At 39.0% G+C, this 16,047-nt stretch overlaps 1 protein-coding gene across 1 annotated transcript in view; it reads left to right on the top strand.

Annotated features, from left to right (window-relative positions):
• Positions 1-16,047, top strand: part of EFCAB3 (EF-hand calcium binding domain 3) — a 49,089-nt gene that overhangs the window by 11,780 nt on the left and 21,262 nt on the right. The window contains exons 4-8 of the mRNA XM_011947907.1: positions 906-996; positions 5,407-5,483; positions 9,105-9,248; positions 10,535-10,606; positions 12,307-12,427. Coding sequence (XP_011803297.1) covers positions 906-996; positions 5,407-5,483; positions 9,105-9,248; positions 10,535-10,606; positions 12,307-12,427 — 505 coding nt within the window. The remainder of the gene's footprint in view (positions 1-905; positions 997-5,406; positions 5,484-9,104; positions 9,249-10,534; positions 10,607-12,306; positions 12,428-16,047) is intronic.

Below are 16,047 nucleotides of genomic sequence, written 5' to 3' on the forward strand. Positions count from 1 at the left end.
CAGGGATGAGTCTCCCAAAAAGACACCTTGGGAAAAACTACTTACTACTAGGCAGGTATCTAAGATGTAAACAAGTAGGCAAATACATTTTATTCTTTGTCAATTATGACTTGAAATGCTCTACTGATTTCATAATTAAATAGCATCTTTAAATAACTTTTTCCAAATATTTCCAGAATGCTCATTATCTGTGTCACATGGCACCATTTGTATTATTTAAAGTGCACAACTAGATGATTTGGTGTATGTATACATTGTTAAATAATCACCACAATCAGTCTAATTAACATATTCATCACTTCACATAGTTACTATTGTGTGTGTGTGTGTGTGTGTGTGTGTGTGTAGTGAGAACACTTAGGATCTAATCTCTTAGCAAGTTTTAGGTATACAGTACGGTATTATTACCTGTAGTCACCATGCTGTTCATTAGATCTTCAGAATTTATTCATCTTCAAACTTTGTATCACTGACCAACATCTCCCCATATCTCCTTCCTCAGCCACCATTCTACTCTCTGCTTCTATGAGTTTGACTATTTTAGATTACACATATTAGTTAGATCATATAGCAGTCTTTCTGTATCTGGTTTATTTCACTTGGCATTTATTTTTACATAGGATCAGAATGACACTAATTGAAGGGGAAGCAGCGACAAGCAACTTTGCTTGGAAATCTGGGAATAATGAAGGGGTGCTTCCATATGGCCTTCCAACTTTATGCATACCTCTAACTTGAGTTTGCATCTATTACCATTCCTTGAGGCCCTAGACTTTTCAAACTCCAGGCTTTGAGCTGAAAAAGTTGCAAAAGAATATAAAGAATTAATAAGCTGAAAAATTTGCAAAAGAATATAAAGAATTAATCTGTAAACTGATTTCTTAATTGTATATTCTGAATTCCAGACAGAGTCACTGGCCACATGGCAGTTTCAGAAATTAAACCAAAATTTAAGCTGAATCCTCTAACAAAGGTACCCATCTCCCACAGTAAAAGGTAAGTAATGAATGTATTAAGGGTGATAAATGTATTATGATAAAGAATTATTAGTGCTACAGCTCTTTCAGAATTTTGTCTAGCAGGTTTTCCAATCTTTACCAAGAAGCCCCTAAAAAAAAGAAAATTATTAAGATTATTGGCCGGGCGCAGTGGCCCACACCTGTAATCCCAGCACTTTGGGAGGCCGAGGTGGGCGGATCACGAGGTCAAGAGATAGAGACCATCCTGGTCAACATGGTGAAACCCTGTCTGTACTAAAAATACAAAAATTAGGCATGGTGTCATGTGCCTGTGGTCCCAGCTACTCGAGAGGCTGAGGCAGGAGAATTGCTTAAACTTGGGGTACAGAGGTTGCAGTGAGCTGAGATCATGCCACTGCACTCCAGCCTGGTGACAGAGCAAGACTCCATCTCAGAAAAAAAAAAAATTATTAATATATTAAATACTCATAAAGATTATGATGAAACAATTAAAATACTCTTCAAATATTTATTATATGGTAAGTTTAGTTATAAAACAAAACATCGGAATTGAAGAGAAAGATTTTTTATGAAAAGAAAAAGATATACATCTTTTTTGATAGGAAGATCAGAATTCTCCCTCCTGTCCTCCCAAAGAAGAAGCTGTTTTTATGTTAGTATACAAAATACTCTAGGGGGCTCAAGGAATTATCAGTTATACCTTGAGATATTTTGAGTGCCAGTTTAAAGAAGAAAAAATTTAGAGGATCATAAAGAAGACCTAAACTCATAACCAAGTCAAAGTGTAGAAAAAGGGTCTATATTTCAAATATAGCTGGTAAACAAAAGCTGGTAAATCAGCCATGACTGATCCTGGGCTAAAATTGGGAAGGGAGATTTGCCTGTGACATTAACAATAGCTTTTTCTCAGTCACCTAACAACAAATTTCAATAAGCAGCCACTAATGACCAAAAATGAGAGCCTGATCTATATTTTATCAGATCATAAGAAGAATCTTTCTTTCCTCTTTCACAATTATCCATTTACTTTCTATTTTGAGTGTATCTTTTCTAGTGTCCTTGACTCTGCAAGCTGTCTTTTGAGGTAGTGAGTTCCTTGTCACTGAAAGTAGTTAAGCAAAAACTAGACAACACTACATGTAAAGGGAATTTCTACATTAGATGAGAGGCTGGATTAGGTTCATTCCAAATGTAAGGTTCTTCAGTCATTTGAAACTTTGTAAAATAAAGTCTTTCTACAATGTTTGATCCAAGGTAAGGTTTGAAATTGTGCCATGAGTGTCTTTTTAAAGACAGGTAATAAGAACTTTACATTGCCTGGCCAGGCGTGGTGGCTCACATCTGTAATCCCAGCACTTTGAGAGGCTGAGGTGGGTGGATCACTTGAGCCCAGGAATTTGAGACCAGCCTCTACCAAAAAAAGATACGAAAATTAGCTGGGTGTGGTGGTGCACACCTGTAGTCCCAGCTACTCAAGGGGCTGAGGTGGAAGGATTGCTTGAGCCCAGGAGGCAGAGGATAGGGTGAGCTAAGATTGCACCACTGCATTTCAGCCTGGGCAATAGAGCAAGACCCCGTCTCAAAAGGAAAAATAAAGATCTTTACACTGCCTTGAATTCTACTTTCCTCCTGCTTCTTGAGAACATAGTATTTCCCTATCTACTGCATCTTTTACATCATGTAAAAGAAATTTGTTTATAGTTAGAAATACAGATGGTCCCCAACTTAACAATGGTTCAACTTACCATTTTTTGACTTTATAGTGGTACAAAAGCAATACTCATCCAGTAGAAACTCAACTTCAAATACTCATACAACCATTCTGTTTTTCACTTTTAGTACAGGAGTCAATAAATTACATGAGGCATTCAACACTTTATTACAAAATAGGCTTTGTGCTGGATGATTTTGCCCACGTGTAGGCTAATGTAAGTGTTCTGAGCACATTTAAGGTAGGCTCAGCTAAGCTATGTAGGTTAGGTGAATTAAATGCATTTTCAATTTACAATATTTTCAACTTATGATGGGTTTATAAGGATGTAACCCTATCATGAATCAAGGAACATCAGTAAAATAAATATAAAATAACCTATCTGAATAAGGACAAACCCGAGCTTCAGAAATTACAGGTTGGGCACAGTGGCACACACTTGCCATCCCAACACTTTGGGAAGTAGACAAGGGAGGAACACTTGAGCCCAGGAGTTCAAGACCAGCCTAAGCAACATAAGGAGATCTTGTCTCTACAAAAAATAAAAAATTAGCTGGGTATGGTAGCATGCACCTATGGTTCCAATTACGCGGGAAGCTGATGTGGAAGGATTCTTAAGCCTGGGTGGTCAAGGCTGCAGTGAGCCACGATCACACCACTGCACTCCAGCCTGGACCACAGAGGGAGACTCTGTCTTGAAAGAATGAGAGAAAGAGAAGAAATTCAAGCAGGTAATAAAGAGGAAGCACCAGAAGAAGAAATCAATGTTAGTAAAAACTGAGAAAGTAAGACAAGTTAGATAAAATTCCACTTTCAAAAGTTAAGAACAGTTCTGAAACTATCACCTCCTTTTCTCCCAGGACCCTCTTTGAAAATGAGTTGAATCTAATAAATACTTTAGGGGATACTAAATTAATAAACCATAATAATTTTTTGTTTAACTACAATGTTTAGTATTTCTTCTAGTTTTACTTTTCTTTTTTGAGACAGAGTCTCGCTGTGTCACCCAGGCTGGATTGCAGTGACGTGATCTCCACTCCCAAGTAGCTGGGACTACAGGCGCCCACCACCATGCCCAGCTAATTTTTTTTTTTTTTATTTTTAGTAGAGATGGGATTTCACCGTGTTAGCCAGGATGGTCTTGATCTCCTGACCTCGTGATCCACCTGCCTCGGCCTCCCGAAGTGCTGGGATTACAGGCGTGAGCCACTGCGCCCGGCCTAGTTTTACTTTTTTAAACTGCTTCTTATAAAGCCACAAAACTATGAAATTTCATATTTTTTAACCTTTTAGTTCTACAAGTATCAAAACTAAAGACACTTTAAATAAATTTATAAAATTGATTATAATTAAATGTTTGAGTTAAGTCACATTTACTTAAATGTAATTAAATTTTACTTATCATATTATAAGCAAACCCAGTTTTACATGATATATTTTTGTGTTCTTAAACTAATAAATCACTTCAGATCTGTACAAAGTATCTTGAAAGTATTAATATATTCCTGCCTTTCCCAGATTTTACTTTCCTGAATAAAGGAAAGGTAACCCAGGGTTTCAGATTTTCAGAAGTGTTCTCTATCTTTATTTCTCTCTCTTACACACACATACATATGCTGTTAAAAATGCAATTTGACAATCGTAAAATAGTTGTAAAAGTTTTTAAAAAAAGAAAGTTGTAAAATAGTCATAGATGCAAAGGTTTCTCTGTAAGGGTATTCACCACAACAATGTTTATACTTTTTTAAAATTTGAAACTCAAGGCTGAGAGTTGGAGCCAGAAAAAAAAGAAAATTGAAACAACTTCTATTTCTAACAACAGGAATAGTGTAAAGCATTATGGCCTTGATTTTTGGAGTCAGACAAATCTAGGTTTGAATCTCAGGTCTTCCGTTTACTATCTGTATAGCCTGAGACAAATAATTTAATTACTCTGAGCTTCTGTTTCCTATTGTGTAAAATGGAGGAAATCATAACTGATTTTTTGATTGTTTGTTTGTTTGTTTTTGAGATAGGGTCTCACTGTCACCCAGGCTGAAGCAAAGTGGTGCAATCTTGACTCACTGCCGCCTTGACCTCCCAAGCACAAGCATTCCTCCCACCTCAGCCTCCCGAGTGGCTAGGACTACAGGCCCGTGCCACCACATCTGGCTAATTTTTTTTGTTTTTTGTAGAGACAGGGTGTTGCTATGTTGCCCAAGCTGGTCTTGAGCTCCTGGGCTCAAGCGATCCTCTTGCCTTGACCTCCCAAAGGGCTAGGATTATAGCCACCATGGTGGGCCTGAAATTATAATTTTTTAAGGGAGGGGTGTTGGGCATCCATGGCTGGATTAAATTATATTATATTATAATTTAATTATAATTAAATTAGAATTAAAAATTATAATTTTTTAAGGGAGGGGTGTTGGGCATCCATGGCTGGATTAAATTATATTATATTATAATTTAATTATAATTAAATTAGAATTAAAAATTATAATTTTTTAAGGGAGGGGTGATGGGCAAGTTTAGGGCAGAGGTGGATCTCAGTGGCCAACATTTTCTCACTGTTCATCCTGTAGCTATTGACTATCCTAAATAGAAGATCCCTTAGGATAGTAGACTGGATACATTGAGATGCTACAGTCATTCCAGTAGCAGAAACTGATGAATAGGACTGATGTCTGCTGGTTTCACATATGTAATAAATCTAAATATTTTCATATCTTTCCTCAGGGATAGAGACTTACCAGGATCTCTTCAATGCCAATTACAACACAAAGAAAAGAAGCTAAGTGCTTCACAAATGGCAGGTAATGAGAATCATCCTCAAAATTGAAGCATAGATAACAGCTCCTTAATATGTCTGATCCTTTCTTCTCTAAGAAAGCTCTGAGATTTCACGGGTTGTCTACACCACCATCATTTGAGAGAAAGGGAAAAAAACTTATATTTTTGTGAGACAGGAGGGAAATTGCTTTTAAATGGACATCTCCCTAGAATTTAGGCAGTGCTGGTCAAATAATTGTATTCAAAGAAGAACTTGTGGGTGTGGAAAAGAACAAATGCAAAAATAACAAAAATAACAAAAGAACAAATATAAATCAAGTAATAAAGAACACTAACACAGCTACAGTCCTAGGATTTCTGAAAGAAAAAAATATAATGATAAAATGAACTACACTGGCTAAAGTTTATTCATCCAAACAACAAATATTTATTTAATGCCAAAAATATACTAGGCGTGGGAAACATAACAAAACAAGTCAGACATGGTAGGACCTGATAGGAAGTCTAACAGGGAAGACAGGCTGTTAAACCATGAACTTGCTGGGCGCAGTGGCTCAAACCTGTAATCCCAGCAGTTTGGGAGCCTGAGGCAGGCCAGGCCGATCACCTGAGGTCAGGAGTTCAAGACCAGCTTGGCCAATATGGTGAAACCCTGTCTCTACTAAAAATACAAAACTTAGCTGGGCGTGGTGGTGGGCACCTGTAATCCCAGCTATTTGGGAGGCTGAGGCAGGGAGAATTGCTTGAACCTAGGAAGCGGAGGTTGCAGTGAGCAGAGATCACACCACTGCACTCAAGCCTGGCTGACAAAGCGAGACTCCATCTCAGAAAAAAAGCCATGAACTTACTGAATAAATCATTTAAATTACAATATAACACAAGTTATGATAGGGAAAGTATAGAGTGTTATAGTAGCTTAAAGGAAAGCCTCCTAATTTAGTCTTGTGAGGAAAGAAGGGGAGTCCCAGAGAAGGCTGAATGGCGACTAGGAGTAAATCAGGCAAATAGTGCTGAGAGGAGTGTTCTAGGCAAAAAGAACAGAATCTACAAAGGCCAGAGAAAAGGGAAAACATGATGCACTAGAAAAATTCAAAGAAGTCAAGTGTGGCTGTGTTTGGGTTGCGTCTGGTTTCTGGAGAGGCTGATGCTTTACCCCACTTAATTTAGAACCAATTTAGAAACTGACCCAGGAGACAGAAATGAATCAAAGAATCAATCGACTTTGACCAGCCCCGAGAGGGGCAGTCCCTCCAGGGCCAGCAAGGCCCCAGATAACAAAACATCAAATATGGAAACTAGAAAATGTGTTCCTTACAGTGCTTAATCCTCACAACTTTCCTATGAGAGGTTAATTTGTTCATTCTACAAATATTTATTGAATACTTCAAGATCCCTAGCATCTCCCATCCTCACTGTCAATAGGTCTCCTTACTTTCCTGAAGAAAACTGAAGCAATCAGAGTAGAATGTCCACAGACTCTCACTTCCATGTCTACCTCCTTACCAGCATCTGTATCCATATACTCTGCCTTCCAACAACTTTTTCTATTTGAGCAATAAAAATTAATAATACAGAATTGATTATAACCCAAAGTATAAAATAAACATCCATGAATCCACACTGATAGAAATAAATGACTAATTTTTTTTTTTTTTTTTTTTTTGAGATGGCGTCTCACTCTGTCGCCCAGGCCGGAGTGCAGTGGCGCGACCTCGGCTCACTGCAAGCTCTACCTCCTGATTCACGCCATTCTCCTGCCTCAGCCTCCCGAGTAGCTGGGACTACAGGTGCCCACCACCACGCCCAGCTAATTTTTTTGTATTTTTAGTAGAGACGGGGTTTCACCATGTTAGCCAGGATGGTCTTGATCTCCTAACCTCATGATCCGCCTGCCTTGGCCTCCCAAAGTGCTGGGATTACAGGCATGAGCCACCGCTCCCAGCCATAAATGACTAAATTTTTAATAGGAAGAAGAGACAAATGGCAGAGGTAGCAATAGCTGGAGGGGGAAATGGGGTCACAATGTACTTTTTAAGGGAGAAATAGCAGAAGTTTATACAACAATAGGATTGATATAATAGAAAATGAAAAAATGATATTTCCCTTACCTAAGGGGGGACCCTTTCTTAGGTAAATTCTTTGAATATGAGAGAGGGGATGAGTTCCAATCCACAAGGGAGGGATTGGCTCTGGGTAAGAGCATACAGTTTATTTGCAGTGCAGAGAGAAAGGAAGGTCATGCAGGTACAGGTGCTGGTCAGGAAATAGACACGGAGGTGGGAGTGTGTAGGAATTCCATTTCTCCTCTTCCTTCTAATCATCCACCCAGAATTACTTTTTCTTTCTTCCATGGTATGTATCACCTTCTAAAATGGCATCTAATTTACCTATTTATTACATTTATATGAAGGCACAGATCTTTGTCTATTTAGTGTGCTAATATATCCTAAGCACTTGGAGCAATGCCTGGTCCATGGAAAGCATGCAATCAATATTTGTTGACTGCCTACTAACATGCAAGAGATAATGGGAAAAACAGAAACAAGTCAGAGACAGTTTGGTTCCAGCCCTAGAGAAGCCTACCTTTTATCAAGGAGAAAGATGTTACCTTTTTACATTACATACTTATAGAGCAGGTATCATTATCTCTGTAGGAGATTAATCATTCTTATACATAGAGATGCTGGGACTTGAACATGATATGAAGTAAGTTTTATTCTGGTGTCATTTGGAATATATTTTGTTCCCGGTTTATTTCCTCATTCACTAATTTCAGAAAATACTTATCTAATTTTGGCTCCAGTTAGTGCCTTGACTATTTCTTTGAAAACCTTTGGATCCATATAAAACACACACACATATATATAATTTGGGTCCAATTTGACAAATTAGTTTTCTATTGCTGCTGTAACAAATTGCCACACACATAACAGCTTAAAACAACACAAATTTATTATCTCACAGTTCTATAAGTCAGAAGTGCAGGTGGGCACAGCTGGTTTCTTTTCTCTGTGTCTTATAGGACTGAAATTAAGGTGTTGGCCAGCCTGGCCTCTTATTTAGGGGCTCTGGAGGAGAATCTGCTTCCAGTCTCATTCAGATTTTTGGCAGAATTCTGTTCTTTTCTCTTGTAGGGCTGACATTCCAGTTTCCCTGCTGTTTATCAGCCAGGAGCTTCTCAGCCTCTTTAGCAGGCAGAGAAGTTCCTGGCTGATAAACCAGCAATGGTGGATCAGGTCTTTCTCACACTCTAAATCTCTCTGATTTCTGCCACATCTCTCTGGCTTTTAGCTATATAAGGGATCATGTAATTAGATCAAGCCCAGAAGAATCTATCTTAATTATATGTACAAAGTCCCTTTTGCCATGTAAGATAGCATATTCACAGGTTAAGGGATTACAGTGTGGATATCTTTGGAAGGCCATCTTACTTACCAACACTTGGTTTTGCAACAGTTAGTTCATTCCAGTTCAAGTTCCATGGAAGGATACTGTATAAGAAATTTCTATTAAGCACTCATTTTTTTCACAATCCTTTTTTTAGAACATGATCTCCAGTCAACTATATTGTCTATCCTAGTCCTATTAGTGTATATACTTCTTCTTGAATAACTGTCTTGAATAACTTAATCCTATTTCCCCAGCTTTCCAAGATGCCTACAACTTCTTCAACAAGGACAAAACTGGCTGTATTGATTTCCACGGGCTGATGTGCACTGTAGCTAAGCTGGGAATGAATCTAACCAAGCATGATGTCTATAATGAATTGAAATGTGCTGATATTGATCGTGAGTCATTTGGCTTCTCATTGCTTTTCCCATAAAAGATTTTTGTGAATATATAGTTTTCTTTTAATGACTGTATAAACATGAGAAACAAACCTTATTTACTTGCCCCATATATATATATATATATTTGTATATTTGCATATTTGTATATGTTTGTAGACTATATATTTGAATACTATATACAAATATACATATATGTATATATCCATATATCCATGTGTACCCACACATATGTATCCTTAAAGAGATACACACATATGTGTGTGTGTCTGTGTGTGTATGGTGTATGTCCCTTTAAGGAGATCAGTGAGGTATGTGTACAAGTTGTGAAATCAAATTAATCCTAGAAAATGGACTATTTGAAAAACGCTGTGTAGAAGCCAAGAGTGATTGTCTGATTTCAGTATCAAATTCAAGTTACCTGTCCTGATGTACATGGAAGCTGTACATGGAGGGTGCCCTGAAATAACAGATACAAAAGCAGTAACAATGTTAATAATGACTCATTACCAAGAGAATTCAAGACTTTTGTTTCTGTTTGAATCAAAATAGAACAAATCTTTCTTTTTCCATCAAGTCCTACCTACACTGAATTTTAAATGCCATAGCACTTTTGTTGGTATTTTTAAAGCATACAGGTAATGTTTTTAGTGAATATACTGACAAAATTATTAGTAGCCCAAACTGATATGCTGTGTGAAAAATATATTCAGCATATTATTTCCTCTCACCTCTCTCCACCCAACTGTCAGTGCCCCATTCAATCAACATCAGTTCCACCTGTCATTCAGTGTCACTTAAGGTGTCACTTGCTTCTACTAACCGTGTCAAATTTTTCTATTATTTCATGGAAACACACACATACCCCTCTAATAATACTCATCATCCTTCAATTTTAGAGGAAATGGAATACAGCTTGGGGATATTAAAATAGGAATAATAGGGGCGGTTATAGCATGGGAAGACAGGGCAGATTCCTTGCAAGCATGGCCAGGCTCTGAGAAAAGAGCAGGTGGACAGACTGCAATGGCTGGGTGCTCCTGGCTGGATGTTTACAACCACTGTTGCTTCTGTGGGCTGTGGAGGACTCATGTAATGGTGCTAAGACCACTTCAAGAAGACCAGGGCTCACCTGAGCATATTTCCAATGCTTTTTTTTTGCTCAATTCAAATGCTCTTTTTTTAATATTAAATCATCCAGAGTGTTTTAATTTTTACATTTAACATATACTCTGATAATTAAAATACATCTTATCATTGTCCTGAGTCTCAGATTTGTGTTGCAGGAGATGGGAAGGTGAACTTCTCAGACTTTATCAAGGTGCTAACAGATAAGAATCTCTTCCTCAAGGCAGTGGGTGAGTAGAGACGTTATGAACAGAAGGCAGTTGGGCAGCTACAACTCACTGCACAGTAAACATCATTCACAGGCTTCCAGTTGGGAGACAGGTCAGGAAAGTGTAGTCTGAGATGTGAGTTACTTTTGAACTGCTTCTCCAGAACAGTATTTGCTAAACAAATTGGTACAGTATTAACTACATCAGGCAGGCACTTGCACTGTCTAAATGCCTCCTGCAGGAGACACTGCTCTTTGGTCTCCAGTGAGAACACTGAGTGAGTGACTGGTGTAGAAAAATTTGGCTGCCTTCTATAATGTCTGAATTCTTTTTTTTGAGACAGAGTCTTGTTCCGTCGTCCAGGCTGGAGTGCAGTGGTGCGATCTCGGTGCACTGCAAGCTCTGCCTCCCGGGTTTATGCCATTCTCCTGCCTCAGCCTCCCAGTAGCTGGGACTATAGGTGCCTGCCACCATACTCGGCTAATTTTTTGTATTTTTAGTAGAGATGGAGTTTCACAGCATTAGCCAGGATGGTCTCGATCTCCTGACCTCGTGATCCACCCACCTCGGCCTCCCAAAGTGCTGGGATTACAGGCATGAGTCACCGCGCCTGGCTTATAATGTCTGAATTATTTACCAAGTGTATGCACTACTTTGAGAGGCATTCCTTTTATTTAAAAAAAAATTTTTTTTCATAAAAAGAAAAATGCACTCTCTCATGTAAATCTAGGGTGTCGATAATTTACTGTTCTTGAAAAAATAGCTTCCTCACACTGATGAAGCCTCTACCCTCAGTGCTAGGGCTGGAGAGTCTGCTGTAGGTTAGAAAGCATTAGTTAAGGTGTCACATGCTTCCACTAATAGAAAATAATTTTTCTGTTATTTCTCCCCCAAGGTTATAAATGATGTGTAGGTGTAGTTGAAATATTGTCATTAATCCCCTCATGATTTGTTTATAAGTTTAACAGGCTGCCTTGGAAAAGCTAATCATTATTCATGTTTTCTAGGATAAACATTCCAAATTCCGGCCGGGGGTGGTGGCTTAAGCCTGTAATCCCAGCACTTTGGGAGGTCGAGACGGGCAGATCACAAGGTCAGGAGATCGAGACCATCCTGGCTAACACAGTGAAACCCCGTCTCTACTAAAAAATACAAAAAACTAGCCGGGCGAGGTGGCGGGCGCCTGTAGTCCCAGCTACTCAGGAGGCTGAGGCAGGAGAATGGCATAAACCCAGGAGGCAGAGCTTGCAGTGAGCTGAGATCCAGCCACTGCACTCCAGCCTGGGCAACAGAGTGAGACTCTGTCTCCAAAAAAAAAATTCCAAATTCCAAATACTGTATACAGTTTTGAAAATATATTCATTCATAAGCTATGAACTGTTCTTAGGATAAAGAGAAGTTATTTCTTACAAGTAGTACTATAGTAATGGGAGTTTGCCTAGAACCAGGAAATAATCATTAACACAAAATTTATGTTTGTGTTAAAAATATTACTACATTTGCTTAGATGTTATTGAACTAAAAGTATTTTTTAACATTCCATTTTATTCTGTCTGCTCAGTAACCAAAATGGCCTTTCTACCAAATAGAACAGACTTTTAATGTTTTACTGTACCTCTAGTTCCTGACTTGATATTATTATTATAAATAGTCAGTAAAGACGTGGTCGATTTCTAATTTCAGAAGGTATTAAAAATCTATCTTTTGTTTTCCCTCCATAGCTCCAGAAAAGGAGACCTGTTTAGATTTAGCTGGCAACCCAGGAATCCTATTGTTTGAAATCCTATCAAAGCTTCTAGAGACTTCAGCCCTACCCAGAAAGTCTATACTAGAAATAGTAAGGTAAGTGAGAAGGAAAGGAGCAAAAACAGCCTTCTCAGAAGCATTATGAAGATATTAACATGGCAGTCACCTCTCACTAACATCCAACTCCACAGGGTCTGGTCCAAAACTAAGGAAAAGAAGGTATCTGGGCAAATGCCCTTGTGCTACAACGTGAGACCTTATTCCTTCATCTCCACAATCCTGCCCAGTTCTAAAACCGCAAGGCTGACCTCAAACCGCTTCAGGACGCCACTGAGGACCTAAGACAACCAACAAATTTTAGCCTCCCCTATCTCAGGCCAAAGAATCCCAGCAGAACAAGACTTTTCCAGGAATAATTTTGGGTGGGCTTAGAAATCTAGTTTGGAATATAAGACGCTCTTGTTCATGCTGAAACTACCAGGGGCTCTTGAGATGAGGTACAGCAAATTCAGACCTCTGAAAGTAGCCTTTAGACTAGAGCGGAGCCAGAATTAGACTTGACACTAAAGGATGAGGAAACATTCTCATCCTTTAAACCTTTAATTCTCATCCTTTAAATAAATAACACACACCAACTGTGTTATTTATTCCAGCAAGTAGTGCTGAAAGTAAATCACTTCAATCTATTTTATCATTGTCTTATAGAAATTAAACAAATGTTGCTATTACCAGTTTTTTTCAGTTCATACTCCTTCAAAGCATTCCAGTCTCCACCTAGAGAGACTTAAGAGTATAGAATACCACCAACAATGTAAAAATATTCTTCTGCCCCTCAATAGGTAGTCTCTTTATACTCTCCTATCTCTTTGTCAGATGTAGAATAGAGGATGCACAAAATTCTACTTTTCATTCCAACTCAAAGACACTTAGTAAAGCCTAATGTTGGTACACAAATTCGATACATGGTTTAACTTCTCGATCTCAGTTTCCTCATCTATAAAAAGGGAATGATAATACCTACCTTATAGGACAATTGTGAGACTGATGTGTGACAATACATGTGAAGTGCTTAGCATATTATAAGAGCTCAATAAATGTTAGCTATTATTATCGTGTGGAAGTAACTAAACTAAGCACACACATATTATCTTGAAAATTGAAGCTTCAGCTGGGCGGTGACTCACGCCTGTAATCCCAGCACTTTGGGAAGCTGAGGCAGGCAAATCACAAGGTCAGGAGTTTGAGACCAGCTTGGCCAACATGGTGAAACCCCATCTCTACTAAAAATTTTTAAAAATTAGCTAGGCATCGTGGCAGGCGCCTGTAATCCCAGCTACTCAGGAGGCTGAGGCAGGAGAATCACTTGAACCTGGGAGGCAGAGGTTGCGTTGAGCCGAGATTATGCCACTGCACTTCAGCCTGGGCAATGAGAGCGAGACTCCATCTCAAAAAAAAAAAAGGTGATATTCCTGGAGTCTGCTTTAAGGTTGTCAAAGTACCCAATGTCTCTCTTCTGGCCCTATACAAAGGCACGAAGGAAAGACCAAGATCATAAACTTGAATGGTGAAAACACTGTAGTGATGGGCTAGGTGTGGTGGCTCACGTCTGTAATTCCAACACTTTGGGAGGCCAAGGCAGGTGGATTGCTTGAGGCCAGGAGTTCGAGACCAGCCTGGTCAACATGGTGAAACCCTGTCTCTACTGAAAATAAAAAAATTTGCCGGGTGTGGTATTATGCGCTTATAATCCCAGCTACTCAGGAGGCCAAGGCACAAGAATCGCTTGAATCTGGGAGATAGAGGTTGCAGTGAGTCGAGATTGCACCACTGCACTCCAGCCTGGATGACAGAGTGAGACTTAGTCTCAAAAATAAAGGAAAAAAAACTGTAGCGGTAAATTTTTGTATGCAAAAAACAACAAAAAATCAGCCACCATGGTGGCACACACCTGTTGTCTCAGCTACTTAAAGGGCTAAAGCAGGAGGATTGCTTGAGCCTGGGGGTCAAGGCTACAGTGAGCCATGTTCACCCCACTGCACTCCAGCCTGGGTAACAAAGTGAGACCCTCTCTCAAAAGAAAGAAAGAAAGAAAATAATAATTGTATGTGTATACACACACACACACATATATGGAGAGAAAAGTCAGAAATATGTGGATGTTTAAATAAATATACAGAAGTAACTTAATTCAAAATATGTTAAATAAATGTCAAATAAGTGGAAAAGATAATTCATTTAATTTCCTGAGAAAGCAAGTCTTGATTTGGTTAATGGTAGAATTTGATAGGTGTTCACATAGTTGATACCATTTATTGAACATATATTAAATGCAAAGCTCTGAGCAAGCACTTTACATACATTAATTTTTCCCTGGCTAATAACTGGTCTCCCTGCTTGCACCTTTGACTGCTGCTCCCCTGCTCTGCCTGCTGAACAGCCTACTCACAACACTCTCTGTGCCTAGCTGACTCCTTGACTCCTACGGCACCAAATGAGTCTTCCAAACACTGCAGATCATATCACTCCTCCACTCAAAACCTTCAAAACTCTCCCATTTCCCTCAGAGTAAAAGCCAAAGTCTTTTTTTCTTTTTTTCTTTTTTGAGACAGGGTCTTGCATTGGCACCATGATAGTTCACTGAAGCCTCAAGCTCCCGGGTTTAAGTGATCCTCCCATCTCAGCCTCCCAAATAGCTGGGATTACAGGTATGCACCATCAAACCTGGCTAATTTTTCTATTTTTTGTGGAGATAGGTATTCACTATTTTGCCCAGGCTGGTCTCAAACTCCTGGGTTCAAGAGATCTGCTCACCTCAGCCTCCCAAAGTGCTAGGATTACAGGAGTGAGTCACCGCCTGGCCCCAAGCCAAAGCCTTTACAATGACATATTGGCCCTCTATGTGCATTGCATTCCCCTTTGACCTCTTTGACTTTGTCTCTGTTACTCTGCTCTAGCCATGCTGGCCTCCTTACTCTTCCTCATATACATCAAACACGCTCCCACCTCAAGGCCTTTGTTGCACTTGCTTTTCCCTCTATCTGGATACTTTTCCCCTGGGTAGACCATGACTCACTCAACTCACTCTCACTACCTTTGCGTCTTTGTTCAAATGTCATCTCAGCAAAGCCTTCTCTAACCACCCTGTTTAAAACTGCAACCCTCCTACCACTCCCTGTCCCCACTTCTCTGCTTTATTTTTCTTCATACTATTTATCACCTTTTAATATGCAATAAAATTTACTTTATCATTTTATTAACTGTATTCTCATGCTAGAATGTAAGTTCCTTGAGAACAGGAATTATTTTTTGTGTGTTTTATTCACTGCTATCTTCTCAGTATATATTATAGGTAAAAGCTTGATATACACCAAGAGCTCAGTAATTATTTGCTGAATGACCTCCATTTAATAGCCTAATCAAACCAGTGAGGTAGGTCCTGATACCTCCATTTACATACAGGCAAGGAGAAAGAGGCACAGAGAAGATCACACTGGGATCTCCAGCCCAGATCTTCCCTCTAGGGTTTCCATCTGCCTACTGGGCATCTCCATTTGTAAGCCCCACAGCCACTTCAAACCAAAAAGGTAAAAACTTAATTTATCTATTTGTCCACACATACTTTTTTTTTCTTATTTTTTTTTTAATTATACTTTAAGTTCTAGGGTACATGTGCACAACGTGCAGGTTTGTTACATATGTATACATGTGCCATGTTG

This window comes from Colobus angolensis, unplaced genomic scaffold (genome assembly GCF_000951035.1).
Source record: "Colobus angolensis palliatus isolate OR3802 unplaced genomic scaffold, Cang.pa_1.0 Scaffold271, whole genome shotgun sequence".
Classification (NCBI taxonomy): Eukaryota; Metazoa; Chordata; class Mammalia; order Primates; family Cercopithecidae; genus Colobus; species Colobus angolensis.